Below are 17,047 nucleotides of genomic sequence, written 5' to 3'. Positions count from 1 at the left end.
AAGGTAAAAGAGTAAAACTTCATATAAAATTCGAAATGTATTTTGAATTTTCTATACATTGAATTACGTTTTAAAAAAAATCTCATTCAAACATACTAAAATATTTGTCCTATTTAAAAGGTGTTAAAAACTAATTTTGTTACATATAAAGATAACACGCATTTTCAATTTGTAAGTTTATTTTAATATTTGTAGTATATTCTTCATTGTTTTAGTAAGAGATATAAGGTGAACTTGTAAGAAAAAAAAATTGCTACAAGACTATTCCTTTTGCTCTGTTGGCTCTATATTGGTCTTGTAAAACTTGTACAGTGGTCAAGCTTTTTCGAAAAAAAAAATACTTATAAAAAAATGTATATTACCATGATACAATGAGTTTTTCTATTCTTTTGAAGTGTATTAATATTTTATATTATTTAAAAAATTTATTTTACCGTTTATTTCCATAATTATACTGAATTTTGATTATCTGAAATTTGGCAATAAATTGAGACATTAGAGCGAAACTTTAAAATCAGCTAGCAGATATTATTATTTCATTTGGTTGCTATTTATTGCTAGATGTCTTTCATTTTATTTATAAAGGGTAAGTTTGAAGTTTAGGATAAATTAGATATTATCAATTAAATTTTTATAGTTTATTAATTTAAAAAATTTAAATTTTTTAATTTAGTTATTGTTGTTTCATTTTTATATTAATTTTTTTTTATTATAAAAATGTTTTCATAGCATCATTATGCAACTTGACATCTTAACTAGGCTGACACTTCAAGTAACAACAATCATTTGCCATGAGTGATTTGAATGTTATCTTATCTTGTTACCTTCCTCAGTTGTTTCTGCATATTATTTTGTGTCAATGTAATTTTATGTTTAATATAACATGTAACTTTTATTGTTGAACGACGATAAATGCAAACAAAAAGGGAAATAAAATGAAAACCTAAATACGATTTTGGGAAATTACATAACAAATGCAAGGTTAAACAAAAGAACAAGCATGAGATTTGAATTGCGCATGAAGGACATTCAATAGTGAGACTTACTTGTGGGACATTCAATAAACAAATGTCTTTTATTGTTTTGGTTAAAAACCAAAAGGAACAACTTGTTTGGATGTGATTTAAAAGGAAGTGAAAATGAAAACGTGTTGGATGAGGTAAACGAAAACAAAGAGAAAAGTAAAACGAAAATCTAAATATGATATTGGAAGACTTGCAAAGCAAGAGTGAGGTTGGAGTTGCTCTGAAGGTTAAGGAGGATAAAAATCTTACACAACCAACTTACTTATATTTGGCCCTAACCCTTATTTTATAGTTATTGTTATGTTGTTCAACCATAGGTTTGTTCTCTCAACATCGTATTTAGATTTTTGTTTTGCTTTTCTTTTCCTCGTTGTTACCTATATCCAACCATAAAAAGTATCATTATGTTAACCACAAAACTATGTTGTCTAATATTAACAAAAAAAAAAACATATAAAGACAACTAAACAATATAGTAAGATAACAATAACATCATCCAGTTAATAGAAAAACTAAACAATAAAATTTCAATTAAAATATATATATTTTTTAATACTCAATAAACCAAAATATTTAATAAAGACTCCATTGAAAATACTCAAATTTATTAAGGATTTGAAACTTAATTAAGCAATTTATAATTTATAATTTTGTTTTTTTTTATAATTGATTCCTTTAAGAAATGTTAATAATTTTTGAAAAAAATAATTATGAAAGAATATAATTTTTCAGTGTGAGGCACATAAGCAGTTTGAGTTCAAACATGTCCCATTCTCAGCTTTGTCTGAATGACGCGTGTTTATACTTGTTCTTCATACACCTCCATAATTACTAACTACACTCCCATACTAAAAGAAAAAAAATAATTAAAATACTCTCTCTGGCTGCACCATTATAGATGAAAAAGCTCGTTTTAAAAGGTATTATATATGAGACATTGCTATTGAGACACCCCTATTTTACTCTTCACACATTACTGCACTTATACGTATATAGTATTCTAAAAGAATAATTATGAAGAGAAAAGTAATTTACTTTTCTGATGTTTCAAGGGATTTTATTAAAAGCACAAACATATATTTTAAATATACTTCATTAAATTAAAACTATATCTTGGAATCATATGATTTTTCAAAATCACAAATCTTGAAAATTAGGATTTTTATGAATAACTACATTTGGTTTGATGTTGTTAAAAATATTTATAATTTTTTTATTTAAAATCATAAAATAATTTATTATATTTTCAATTAAAATCTTTAATGTATTGTAAAAAAATCAGTCCATAAAATAATTTTATTTAAGAATGTTGTGAAAAAATATAAAAAGATATTATTACGTCAATGTTGAGAACACGTGTTTGACCTAGTTTTGTTTTTTTGGTTGTTAATTTAAGAGGTGACATTGATCCATTCTTCAAGCCTTTCTTTCCTCTATCTTAAATTAAAACATTCCAACTACCCAGTATTATATAACTTAAATTAATTAAGTTAAACTTTTTTTATAATTAGGTTAAAGCTAATTCAATTTTGTAAGAGTTGCATAATTAATTCCATAAGTATTATTTTAAAATTCACCTAATTAAAAATATTAAATAATAATTATATTTATTTTATTAATTAAATGTATATTTTTAAAATATTAAACTGTTCAAATATCAGAAAATATAGGTTATTTAAAAGTTATTAATCTAATATAAAATTACAATTTTAATTATAATCTATATCTTAATTTATCTAACCCATTCAAAAATTGAATTAAATATAATTAAAAAGTATAAAAAATTCAATTCAACTTAGCTTTGATATTTATTTATTTAATTGGAGAATAAATTTATCTAAACCTAACATAATTCAATCTAACCCAACTCTACCTATATGAATCTTTATTTATGTTTTGATTAAAGATGTTCCCTTACGTTGTTAGGCTATAAGATTTTGCTTTTTAAAAATTTAATTTAAATATAAACTATTATATATGCTAAAGTTATTAATTTTATGTTTAAAAATTATATGTATGTACAAAATTTATACCATCAAGGTATGTAACATTAAACTCCTATTATTTCAACCATATATATTAGGTGGTAATTACTTAAAATAAATATTTGAGATTTTGACCAGTTTTCAAATATTGTTAATTCAATACTTTATTCTATGTAATGCATGACATAAATGTTTATTCTATAATTAATTTTATCAAAAATAAATAATTTTAAATATAAATCATATTAAATTAAATATTTTAAATTTATAATGAAAATATATACTATAATATTTAACTATTAATATATTTTTGAAAAAAAGTACTATATAACGTAAAATAAAATAAAATGGATTAAAAATTAGAAAATAAATCCTATAAGGCTAAGGCTAACATACTTTTCTTAAATGGCGTATCCGTGTCGGATATACGTATCGGTGTTGACACTCGTACGACATTCGTATGACACATATTGGTGAAGTGTTCAATTCAAAAAATACTTGTTGGATTTTTAAAAATTCTAGTACGGTTCTATAACACAATTTTAAAAGGTATAAATACAATAATTTTCTAAAAACTCAAATTTATTGCATAAATTTTTATTATGATTATAAAAATAATGAACAAATTCTTTTGAACCAGTCATGCAAAATATCTTCTTGCTCCCAAAAGAATTTGAAACATACTTTTGCACATAAATATTTATTTTCAATTTATATAATTCAAAATTATGTAATATATAGATCCGTGTCCCCGTGTTCTACATTTTAGAGATTATACGTATCTCCGTATCCTACATTTTAGAAATTATACGTATCTCCATGTCCGTGTCAGTGTCCGTATCAGTGCTACATAAACTACATTACTATCTTAAAAACAACTTTATTACATAAGTAAAAACATAAGTTCACATGTGTATTTACATTTTTATTGTATTCAAATATATATAGTTTTATAATTTTAATAAATATTTAATTAAAAAAAGAAAAATAATATAATTGAATATATACATATATATAATTTTTTAAATAAATTTTAAAAAATATTCAACCATTTATTTTGAAATAAATAAATAAATAAATTATTTTTTATTTATTAAAAGATAAAATTATTAAATTAAGATTTTTACTAATTGTTTATCTTCCTTATGTAATGAAACTCTGTTATTTATGGAGAGAGAAGTTTGGAATGTGTTGATCTGTTGAGAGTAAAACATAAAACAGACACCGAAGAAATTCGATTATCTCACAATTGACTTTGTCAAACACAAAGTCTTCTTCTTCACAACTCTCTCTTTCTCATGGTTGTTGGTATTTAAGTGTTCAGTTTCACACTTTCTTCTCCTTATCTTCTGAACTCAACTCTCTGTCAGAAACTGCTTTTTTTGCCTTTCACCATGATCACCAAGCTCCCAAAATTGCATTCTTCAACATGAATTCTTTGTGGGGTTTTCACTGGGAATTCAATTCCTCTTGAACCAGCTCTTGCTCTTTCTGAGTTTGTTTTCTCTCTTGCTTCTCTTTTTCGTTACTGTTCCTAGTTCTTGGCATTTTCTGTAACAAGGGCTTACTAGTTATTATTACATTATACTGAATTCTTCAACTGATTCCTGACCCCAGTTGCAATTTATCACAATAGGTTATGGTGCTTCATATTGTTTATAAGTTGGTGTATATGTGTTAAATTTCGAGTTTAAACACACGCACTGCTGCGTGTATAGGTAGGAACATTGCCGAAAAGGTATAAATGTGTTTGTAAACTGTTAAATTTTCTCTTAAAACTAGGATGGTACATGAATTTCAATGATTGTATTGTCAGGTTAGGTCGGTTTAGGTCAATTTAGTAATGGGTTACTTTAAGATAAGGGATTTGTCACTTTTCTGTTGATATAAGTTGCAATTATTAGTTGTTAGTTTTTGTGTAATCAGAAAATTTCAAATGTATAGACAAATATATCATTTTATAATTGACACTTAACCTCATAAGAACAAGGATCTTCCTTGTGATTTTGCTTAAGTTTTGTTATTTAGGAACAAATATAGTCTTTGGTCTGTTATTTTCTATTTTTATATTAATTTATGCTTTCCCCTTCCAAGTTTTGTGCTAAATTGGATTGTTTTGCTTTAAACTTGTTGATGTGGTGCAGAAATGTATATATTGATGTTTTGTTAGTTCAATATAAAAAAAGAGAATCACCAGGGAAACATGGCTGATTTTGAAAAAGATGAGGTTCCTATGCTGTCTGAAACACGTGCTCAACTATCTGATGATGTCGTGGATTCTAATTTCCGGAGGCTAGTATCTAGAACACGAAGTGCTTCAATGTCGATTCCTATGGCTTCCTTGGAATCATATGAGAAAGAAACTAGTCTTGTGGGACATACTGGTCCCCTTCGTAGTGTGAGCAAAACCCCCTTTGTGCACATGAGTGGTCCATTGTATGCTACTCATGGAACTTCAAATCTTTCAGGTCAGAATAGTGCTGCGATAGGAAACAGAGTAGTGGAGAGTAAGACAGAAAAGTTTTCTTCTTTCAATGGCGCAAATGAAAATCGTTGGGATAATGACTATGATAGAAAGAATGAACACTTAATGAGGTCTGGGCAGCTGGGAATGTGTAATGATCCTTATTGTACCACTTGCCCCACTTATTTCAAGGCTGCTCAGCCAAGAACTCGAAAAACTTCAGCTATATTTGATCCCAAGGTACTTTTCTTCCTAAAATAGATTTGTATTTCTGCTTGAATTTAAGAAAACATTGTCTTCTATGTTTGAAGTTGACTTTCACTATATGCTGAATAGCCATTTATTACACAAATGTGATTTTGTACTGCATATTCATCTTTTTTCTGACCAAATTCAGGTGTTCACGATAGATGATTTTATCAACCTAATTATAAGCATTTCATTGAGTTATGCTGTAACTTTGTGCTTCTTAAGTAGCATTTGTCATACTCTGCACAGCTTCACTTTATGTCCTATTGTTATCACTTAGTAAGATTAAATGCTTATGATTTTGCTCTTAAAATTAAAAAAAAAAAAATTATTCCAGATGAACTATTTATATTGTTCTTTTTGTGGATATCATTGTCCATTTTTGGGGCAATAGAAGTATTGTCAACAAACAATACTTCATTACTTATGCAACACTTACATTCTGAAGGCTACTATAACAGACTTTTCTGTATCCTTATACCTGATATTCATTTGTTTATATAGACACTTGTCTGCTGTCACTCTCACAACCAAACTCACTTTCATTTGTGTTTTGAATGTTTGCAGTTCCAGCATAACTTTTACGGGGATGCTAAGGGTTTTGGAAGAAAATTTTTTTCCTTCTGCTATGCATATGTTCCTGGAGTTATGAATCCTCATGCAAAAGATGTACAGCGATGGAACAAGATTTTGGCCATTTTTTGCTTGGTGGCAATTTTTGTTGATCCATTATTTTTCTTCTTAATCTATGTGAAGAAGGTATGGATTTTTTTCCTTTTATTTAATTAAATCTTCATAGGTGTAGATACTTGTCTTTCCCTGCAACTATTTTTGCAATTTTATATTTTTCCACTTACTATGTGCAGGATGATAAATGTATTGCTATCGATTGGACGATGACAACTACACTTGTTTTTTTTAGAAGCATTAATGATTTCATATATTTCTGTAACATTCTTCTCCAGGTAATTTCTCAGTAACTACTTTTTTAGAATGTCCCCCATTCCGTTATGTTTAATTATGGTAATGATGCCAATTTGTTAGCTTGAATTATATGATTGAGATCCTTCCTTGTGAACAAGTGTTTATTATTCATTTTTTCTATTTTTGAGAAGGTAAATATACTGATAAATGTGCGAAAGAATTTTCTAACTACAGAATAACAGGGTTTAGGTTCTTTGTTTCTTTGCATCATACATAAATATTCGCTAGAGGAATAATAAGATCATTGGAGCTCAATCATGTGCCAAACATCTCCTGCTAAACTTCAAATCTTTGTAAATAAAGAAGCAGGATGATATAAATTGTCTTTTGTTTTGGTATAGATCACTTTCAACTTAAAGATACAGTACTGATTACTGAGTGTTTCATGTTTTAGTATGTACTCTCTTTTTGCTTTTGGATAAAGGTAAGCAGACAAATTTAATAGATAGAGAGTGCAAGAACATGTATCTGGTGGAAATAGAGTATATTTAGTAAACATCACAAGGAAACACAGATAAAGATTGCTGTGTGCAGCTCCAGCTTAAAGTATTAATAAAAAGCTTCTTAAACATATCTCTGCGTGGCATTCAGTGTCATAAAGTAATGCAGATCTTCTTGAAGTAACTGCTAAGCATTGCATGAGATTGTTGATGATACTTCCTCTAAATTTCTTAACCTTCCAGGTTAAAATGAACACCTACGAGCACAGTCATATTTAACCAGAAAAAATTAAAGTAGAATTCCATCTTATGAACATTCAGAAAATGGAGGCCACGTACTTTCTCTCATGTGGTGGAGGATCAAGTACCAAAGATATTTATCGTAATTGTACTAATTATTCATGGTTGCTGCAATTCCGGATTTACCTCAGTGTATTTGGCATTAATCTTCAATATTTCCCGATCAAAATTTCACCCATTCACTCTATTGCCACATTTGTTGCAGAAAATCTTTCATAGTATCAGTTTTTCCTCTTAGATACAAACCTAAAAGTTCTTTTTTTGTTTATATTTATTACTTTGTTGGCACTTGGCAATATGGTGTCAAACTGGAAGAAAAAAATGGAACGATAAATTGACTAGGATGATATAGAATGCTGGACCTTGACCTTATTGATAATATATTGCTGCAACTTGTGTATGTGTTACCTTTTATATTATTAGTTCAGGTCAAAATGAAAAGAAAAACGCATGTATCCTGAATCTTAAATATGACTTTAGAGTTTCATAGTTTTGTTTGCTTCTTTACAGTTTAGGCTGGCTTATGTTTCTCGTGAGTCAATGGTAGTAGGTGCTGGAGATTTAATTGACCATCCCAAGAAAATTGCTCTTAATTATCTGAAGAGTTATCTTTTTATCGACCTATTTGTTGTATTTCCTCTTCCTCAGGTAAACTTCTTACCTTCTCCCTTTTTGATTTGTGGTAACCTTTTTTATATTGTTTCTTTGGCTGAGTTTGCTCATTGTAACTTAGTGTTTTGGGTATTAGTGTTATATGCCACAAAGCGAAAAGTTTACTGTGTGAATTATGAGATGTACCATCCATACAATTGATTATGAATGCTTGTTGATATTTCTCTTCATTTCAGTGGTTCTGTATCTTTTGATTTATTAGAAAACATGAAGTTCTTTGATGTTGCCATTCACTGAGATTATTAGTTTGGGTTTCATATATATATATATATTCAAATCCACCCACCCAAAAAAAAAAACACAATAACTGGGATTGGGATTTTATATGAAGTTGAGTTTTTTCTTGGTTCTTTCAAAACATCAGTGATTTAGTTGTGATTTTTTATTATTCAAATTAAATAAGGAGTGCTTGAAACTAGCTATCAAGTTTTCTATGATTGAATCTTTTGTTATTAATTACTGTTGTCAGGTAATTAAGAGCATGAGAGCATTGTGGATCTATCTTTTACAATTAGTTTTAGTTATAAAGGGTATGATAACTCGCTAATATCCAATTACCTTGAAACATGTATATTCCAAAGGCCCACTTATTTTGTGTTGAAATTGAAATTAATTAAGAAAACGAGAGCATTGAAGATCTAACTTTTATAATTAGTTGTAGGCTAGAAATGATTTTTATAGCAGAACAATGTTTTAAGTGCTCTGAAATTTTGTTGTTGTCATGTTGTCTTTATCTTTATAAACTGCTTATTGTTCTATGTCGTCTTGTTCTAATTCTAATGAACCTCAATGGTTGAACAATTTGTTGTGTTCTGTTGAATAAATAGTGTGGAGAACGGACATAAACATGTCCTTGACATCAAGCAGGCAGTAGTGGAAGGAAAGGGTTTCAATCTGTGAAAAAGATAAATGGTTTATTGTGTACTTTTTAAATTCTTTGTTATGACATGTAGTGAAATATTTGCAGATAATGATATTATCTGTCCTACCAAAATACCTGGGATCATCTGGAGCAAATTATGCTAAAAATCTTCTGCGTGCAGCAATCCTTGTGCAGTATTTTCCTAGATTATTCAGGTTTCTGCCTCTGCTAATTGGCCAGTCTCCAACAGGATTCATTTTTGAGTCAGCCTGGGCAAATTTCATCATAAATCTTCTCATTTTTATGCTATCTGGCCATGTTGTTGGTTCTTTCTGGTACCTCTTTGGTCTACAGGTGAGTAAAAATGTTATTTGAAGTTTCATTTTCAGAAAGTACAAAATTTCTTCTTCCTATCTAAATTTCATAATTTGCTTTGATTTCATGTTGCGTGGAAAAGGAGAATAGGTTGTATAGAATATGATAGTATGTTACACAAAATATAAGCAAAATAAAGTATGAAAGTAGTATGTTCTCAGAAATTTAATCCTTCTAAACTTTTGTAATGTTGATAATGGCATTCAACTATGAGAATTGTTATGTTTCCCTGCATGCTAGATGACCTGTTTAGAATCAGGAATTTGATTCTGTAAATGATGGGTGATATTCAATTATAACCTTCTCTTTTATCTTCATCTTCCTTCTTCCAGAGGGTTAATCAATGCTTGCGAAATGCCTGCCATGATTCTAAAATGGGTGGATGCTCAACATTTATTGATTGTGGCCGTGATTCTGGGCATAAGTCAGTTACATGGAGCCAAAATGTGAATGCCACTGCTTGTTTGAATTCCACTTCTGGGGTTTTTCAATATGGAGTCTATGTAAATGCTGTACCACTTACTATAGAAACTAGGGTGGTAAAAAAATATGTATACGCACTTTTTTGGGGCTTCCAGGTGTGTATTTCATTCTTCTCTTTTATTTTTTTCAGTTTCGTAATAATGGTTTACATCTGTGAAAATCCAAATAAATTTAATAAAATACATGCATATATATAGGGGGCACATATAAGTGAGAACTTGATATGAACTAGTATGGAGTATTCAATCTTACATGGATGGTTAAGATTATTTCCTCTAATCTCTAACACTCTCACATGATATATGCCAATGAGTGTCTTTCTATGAAGATACTATTTGATGCAATCCTTCTTGAGTGTTGGATGGAATTGATGGAAGGCAGCAGAATACTTGTAGATTTGTGGAGGAAGCACTGAATGGCTATGGAGGTTTATGGGTTTGGGCATGAGTTTACAAGGTGCAAAGGCCAAGGAAGATGTTAGACCAACTTACTTGAGTTTCTAAAATGCAAACGAGCATCATGGAAGAGAGACTTGGAGAAGTGTGCTGAGCATTTCATAAACACTATTTCATATATTAATCAAGTCTAGAATTTACAAGAGAGAAGCTTCTCATTTATAGACTAAGGAAAGACAAGTGGCACTAGGAGGTTGAAGAGGCATTGGTATGTGGTGCCTAAGGAAGTGGAGAAGCATGAATAGTCACTTTGGATGAGAGACACATGGCACCATCTTGGAAGCCTTGAAGTGGTGCCATGTGGTTGCCTTCTTCTTGGTCTTTCAAGGCCCAAAATCCTACACTAGTTTGGCCTGGAATACAAGGTCCAAAAATACTATTCTATTATTTACAAAATTTATACAAAACTAAGGCAGATATTTCTACTGTAATCTTCAAGTTGATCTGATGCTCTTAGTTGAGAGAAAAGATGTGTTTAGCAAGGATGGTCCTCCATCACTATTTGTGTTTAAAATCAATGTATGTGTGTGTGTCAGGATTAATTCCTCTAAGATTATCTGTGTAAGATCAATTGATCTATGTCTGTCGAGATCTAAGAAGCACAAAGTCTTGTATATAGTGGTTTTTAATATGATATTCCTCAACAGTTATACCTTTGTCATGTTTGTTACAGCAAATCAGTACTCTGGCTGGTAATCAAACCCCAAGCTATTTTGAGTGGGAAGTCCTTTTTACTATGGCCATCATAGGTTTGGGACTCTTACTTTTTGCGCTTCTCATTGGAAACATACAAAACTTTCTTCAGGCTCTTGGACGCAGGTAAAAAATTTTGCTATTATTTTTGCCATGCCCCATGTTGATGACAATGTTTCTCTTAATGCATGTTTTGAAATGGATTATAATAATTTTGCCCTTCAAGAGCTTTCTCTAAAACTAGAACAAAAAATTATTTGTTTCTTTAAAGTAAGCTGAATAACGTGTACTTAACCTAACCTTATCTCTAGTTAAGTACACTTTATAAAATCGGCTTGTAAGGTTAAGTTTGCATCCACTACAAGCCGATTTTATAAAGTGTACTTAACCTAACCTTAAAGATAAGGACATATACTTATCTCTAGTCAATGTGAGATTTCCAACAAGTCCCTTTGGATATCTTCATCCATTCTCCTGCAGGCCATTACATTTGTCTTGTAGTCTATGCTAACAACATTGTCATCATAGAGATGGTGAAGTTGGCATCTAATATTTCTTGGGAATTGAGATAGCCTAATTACATTCCTGTGTGTTGTTTATCACTCAACATAATTCTCTCATTGACATCTCTGAAGAGACTAGTACGCTTTGACCATCATCATCCTTATAGTGAGTTGTGTAACTGACTTTACTACTTGCTAACAACTAACTACCCTAGGAGTCGAATAAGAGCTCTTCTAATAATGCAATACTCACACAAAGCTTATCTATGACAACCTAGCTGCACACCATATTTCATCAAACAAGGTCTTCCATAAAAGGACCCAATGGAGATCGATTGTTAGTCTGTTAAAAGAGAATTTCTTTCCAGAAAAATCATAATGACTTGTTTACTCCATTGATAAGCTGGCATGTGTTCATTAAGTCTCTTTTATTCTCGGGTTGAATATATCTGTAGCAAGATTATCACATTCAACATATATGTTCCATCTTGAGAGAACAGAGTCGGTGTAAATAAGACATGTTACCCATGGTTAGAATAGAATAAACACATTATTATTTGTATGATAATCATTAATTTGGGATTTGATTGTATTTACTAATTCCCTTTGTACTCTAATATATAACTATATACAGTACATGTGTGACCCAGTATCACAACATTATCCTTAATTTCTTTAAGGATCATAATGTGCTTGATATATTTTCTTCCATCATGATTACAGGAGGCTAGAAATGCAACTTAGAGGCCGTGATGTTGAACAATGGATGAGCCACCGTCGCTTGCCAGAAGTTCTAAGAAGGTATGAAATGTTCTTATTCTTTTCACAAGTCAAAACGCCCACATTTTCAAAAGGTTATCTGTCTATTGGTTGATTCAATTCATTGCTTCTTTACTCTCCACCTCTCCCTGCAACTCCTTTTCATCCTTACTCTTGCAACTTAACATCTGTGAAAAACATTCTAGTGACAACCTGTCGCACAATCCATTTCCTTGTGGATTGTGTTAAAAACTGGTTTTCTGATAAAACCTTTCTACTTTTAATTACTCAATAAGAGCTGTGGGAGTTCAATAAAGCTTGTGGTAAAAAACGACTTGAAAGCCCATTAAACTTGCAAGGATGGTGGGATATGAGCAGCAGATTTCATGCCTCAAGCTCTTGCACCCACACCTACTGCTAGTCACTTTAAAATAAGATGAGACTAGGCAATGTGGGACTTTTGGCTTTTAGAATTGCACATGAAACACAACATTAAGTTCCTAGCCCTAATAATCATAGATATATCAACAATTTAAGTATATTTGGAGCTATATAATAAAGTATGTGAGTAGAAATGAGCATAATGTCTACTTGTTTTTCAGTTTTATGACATGTTATGGATCACAAACAATGAACGATTGATACATACTTTATCTTCCATACAGGAAAGTAAGAGAGGCTGAACGGTATAATTGGGCAGCAACAAGGGGAGTAAATGAAGAGATGCTTTTGGAGAATTTGCCAGAAGATCTCCAGACAGACATAAGACGTCATCTCTTCGACTTTGTTAAGAAAGTATGCCCCAGAAAATTTGTTGCTTAAATGACCAGTAATAATTAAGAAAAAAATGATTAATTTTTATGTTGAATTTAGTCTTCAGATGTTGGGTGAACTTCGAAACCTCCACTCATGGTGTTTCTTTCAAAATTGGTTTTTTAGGTGTCTGTCTATTGTAACCAACTACATTTAACTACAAGTTGAATATGAAAAACTTAAACCATTTTGAAAAAGCTTTGTTCTTATTCATCATGAAACCAAAACTGTGACTCATCAAAAGCCAAGGCATTCAACAAACCTGTAAGTTCTGTTATGATAATTTTCTGAGAATCTGAAACACTACAGGTTCGCATCTTTGCCCTCATGGATGAGACTATCTTAGATGCAATTTGTGAGAGACTAAAACAAAAGACATACATCAAAGGAAGTAAAGTTTTGAGTCAGGGTTGTCTTGTAGAGAAAATGGTCTTTGTTGTTCGGGGGAAATTGGAGAGCTTTGGAGATGATGGAACTATTGTTCCCTTAAGTGAAGGGGATGCTTGTGGTGAAGAACTTCTGACATGGTATCTTGAGCATTCTTCTGTAACAACAGGTATAGCCATACATACTTGGTACAATGATATCATGCATGTTGAAGTAGAGGCAGCAGAAGTTGCAATTTTTCAACAACTCAGCCTCACTACAAAATGAGAAACATGTTTAACCAATGTGTTTCTTGACTTTTGCAGATGGAAAAAAAGTAAGGGTTCAAGGGCAGAGGTTGCTGAGCAATAGGACTGTAAGATGCTTAACAAATGTGGAGGCATTTTCACTTCGTGCTGCAGACCTTGAGGAACTCACAATTCTTTTCACAAGATTCTTGCGGAATCCTCATGTTCTAGGAGCTCTAAGGTATTTCATTTCACTCCATTTCCTTGTTGTATTTTGGTTTATCTTTCAACTTAATCTTGAACTTTTTCACCTACAAAAATGAACCTCATTCAACGGTATCATTTCATGAAGAGCATTCTTCCATTAGGTTTTACTTTTATGGACACAATATAGTTGTATATCTCACATCGACTAGTGATAATGACATTTCATAGTATACAAGTGGAAGTAAACCTCACCTTACAAGTCGATTTTATAAGGTTGAGTAAAGTTTAAAGTTCACTTCTTAATATAGTATTAAAGTCATTTATAATCTATCCTAGTTTGACATGTGTCCAACATTCTTCAAATCCATCCTTTTTTTCCTTGGATGATCTTAATATGCATGCAACTAGTATGCTTTTTATGCCTCATTTGTTTTCAAAACAAGGGCTCTAACAAAATGATTTGAAAATTGTATCATGTTAGGTATGTATCACCTTATTGGAGATCCCTTGCAGCAAACCGTATTCAGGTTGCATGGAGATACAGAAAGAAGCGTCTAAGTCGTGCTTCCACCTCTCAATCAGATCAAACATTTTGATGTCTAGACTGTACTCATTAGCCACACTTTGTGATATAGGTTCTGTTCATCAGTGTATATATTAGCTATTCTTTAATAAATGCTATTGCAGGATTAGTGCTGTTTTATATAATTTGGACAATATTTACTTTATCTTAAGAAAAAAAAGTTCACATTCCAATATTAAGAGAAGATTAAGGCCAAGATCAAACTACTGTTTGAACAATATTTACTTTACGAAATCACTACTAGTACCCCCAAGTTCACTCTTCCATGTACATGTTCTACTCATTTCAAAATATGTGATATGAACCCACAAAAAAAACTCTTCTATGCTGCTAGTATTTTTCGAATTTGGAGAATATTGAAATATGGTAAGGAAATAAGTAATATTCAATTTTTTATATTAGTTAAAGAGATGAGTTTATACATATTTGTTATATTTGTTCATAGTTATTTTTATTTTAAATTATTAAGATGTTCTTAGTTTATTTAATATTTTATCTTCAAATTTATGTAATTATATTGACATTCATTTTTTTTATAATATTATATTTTTATTTTTTATAAAAAATAATTAATAAACATTTCAGATATTATGAGTGTGGATAAGGTATTTATTATGAGCTCCCAAGAAGAATGTGCTTATTTTTTAGTTTAGAAACACGTGGTGTAATTCAATTTACATCATTTTCTCTTATGGTCATCCTACCAACATTTTTTTATTTAATAATTTCTTTTGACATTATTGATTAGTCGTAACTAAGTAATTTGAAAAAAGAATTAAAAAAGAAGTACATAAATAAGTTGAGTCAATTCTGATAAGTTATCCATGTAGCCAAACAAGTCACTCAAGTGAGTGTTATAGTCAATGAGTCAAAAGGAAACAATAATTGCAATATTAACGGTGGATTTGATTAGTATTCATATGGTTATTGTGATAATGAAGAACTTTTTCTATAAACTCCACTAAAAATTCAAGAATAATGATATATTTGATTTTTTATTCTGATATTCTCCAGACCAACGAAAATTTTTCAATCTATCCGAGTTCTTTAGAGCTTTTCTAGAGTTGGTTGGATTAAAGTCAATATAAATGGTGTTAAGGATTTTATAGGTCTTGTTGCCAGTGTTGAGAATTTTAGAGACAGTGTGAGAGAGTTTGTTGGTGGATTTTCTTCTTTTTTCAGTGTTCTTTTTTATTTTATTTTTTTATCAACAAAGAATGAAATTAAATTAAAAGGGATACAAAAGGGGTATCCCAACCCTTTTACATAAATCAAACCACATTAAGAATCTCCAAGAATAAAGAGATGAACAAACACCCCAGAAGTAATAGATAGATAATGTTTGCTGCATAAGCTAGACATCCTATTCCAACTAGCACCGTGCTCGTATTAGAATGCTATAAGCACTGCAAACTGCAGCTACAAAACCATCAAAATCCGTCCTCAGTGTTCAATAGTCTATTTTTGCTTTATGCATGTGATCTATAATTGCTATTGAACAAGCTCAACAATTTGGATATTATCACTCATGGCTAGAGAGTGACTTTACCTAATCACTATGCTCATAAGTTTGACCTTATAGATTTGCTTAATTAGCTTGAGTTTGTTTGGTATTTTAGTTTGTTTCTAATTTTTACTTAAACTTTTTTTTATAATAGGTATAAACTCTATATATATTTTTGTCTAGTTTTCTTCTTTTTTTTCTATTTAATGATGGTTTCCTGAAAAAATGATTAGGTTTCATAACAATGTATAGTGTAAGTTTATTAAAATAAAAACAAGATGCACTGAATAACACACTTTGGTATATAGAAAAACAAATGAACTTTTTGTCTATTAAGAATACAAAATATGGAACACTTGTCATTGAATAAAAACAGTTACAAAAATGTTTTCCCACATAATAATTATTATTCTAATTTTTGGGGACATATCACAAAATTTTCTAGGTTTCGTGTCTTATTTAATAAACATTTCTCAAATTATGTAATTTTTAATAATTCTAATCAACTATAAATATTGTGTTAACAAATGTTGCAGAATATTCGCCTCAAATATAATAATTTAATTTGTCTCGTTCTGTTTATAAGAATCAATTAACTTATTCTCCAAAATTAAAGAAAATAATTATTTTAGTTAGCAATATTAATTTTGTCACAAATTATGTCTTTTTTTCCTAAAGTTACCTTTATCAATATTAGTGAAACGTTCCATTATTATTTTTTATATTTTGTTATCTATAATAAAGATTTTCAGTTTGGTGTACGAATTTTATATTTTTATTTTATCTTTAATTATATTTTAAATTTAAAAAATATAATAATAATATATAGAGAAGACATGTATTTAATATTTTTATTTATTTTTAATTAAATTTTAAAAATAAAAAATAACCAAATTTATTCAAATATTAAAGTAACTACTACTAATCTTTTTCATCTAACCATCATCATTAATCTATTTTTTCTTAAAATATGAAGATACATCAAATGTTTCTTTTCAATAGTTTCTGCTCTTAATAATTTACCTTATTTATTTAGTGATTATTTATTTTTAAAAATAATCCTTTAAATTTTTAAAA

General features: G+C 29.8%; 1 protein-coding gene across 1 annotated transcript; it reads left to right on the top strand.

Annotated features, from left to right (window-relative positions):
- Positions 1-4,173: 4,173 nt before the first annotated feature.
- Positions 4,174-14,662, top strand: LOC137837877 (probable cyclic nucleotide-gated ion channel 20, chloroplastic). Its single transcript, XM_068647038.1, has 13 exons — positions 4,174-4,505; positions 5,155-5,714; positions 6,291-6,482; positions 6,590-6,688; positions 7,958-8,095; positions 9,087-9,335; positions 9,689-9,934; positions 10,968-11,113; positions 12,214-12,291; positions 12,915-13,044; positions 13,372-13,618; positions 13,755-13,917; positions 14,365-14,662. The coding sequence occupies exons 2-13, from the start codon at positions 5,214-5,216 to the stop codon at positions 14,477-14,479; spliced, it is 2,304 nt and encodes a 767-aa protein (XP_068503139.1). The 5' UTR covers positions 4,174-4,505; positions 5,155-5,213; the 3' UTR covers positions 14,480-14,662.
- The last annotated feature ends 2,385 nt before the right edge of the window (positions 14,663-17,047 follow it).

The sequence above is a fragment of the Phaseolus vulgaris genome, chromosome 4 (assembly GCF_000499845.2).
Source record: "Phaseolus vulgaris cultivar G19833 chromosome 4, P. vulgaris v2.0, whole genome shotgun sequence".
In the NCBI taxonomy this organism is placed as follows: Eukaryota; Viridiplantae; Streptophyta; class Magnoliopsida; order Fabales; family Fabaceae; genus Phaseolus; species Phaseolus vulgaris.
The sequence above is the reverse complement of the archived record's forward strand: the minus strand, read 5'-3'. Positions and strand labels throughout refer to the sequence as shown.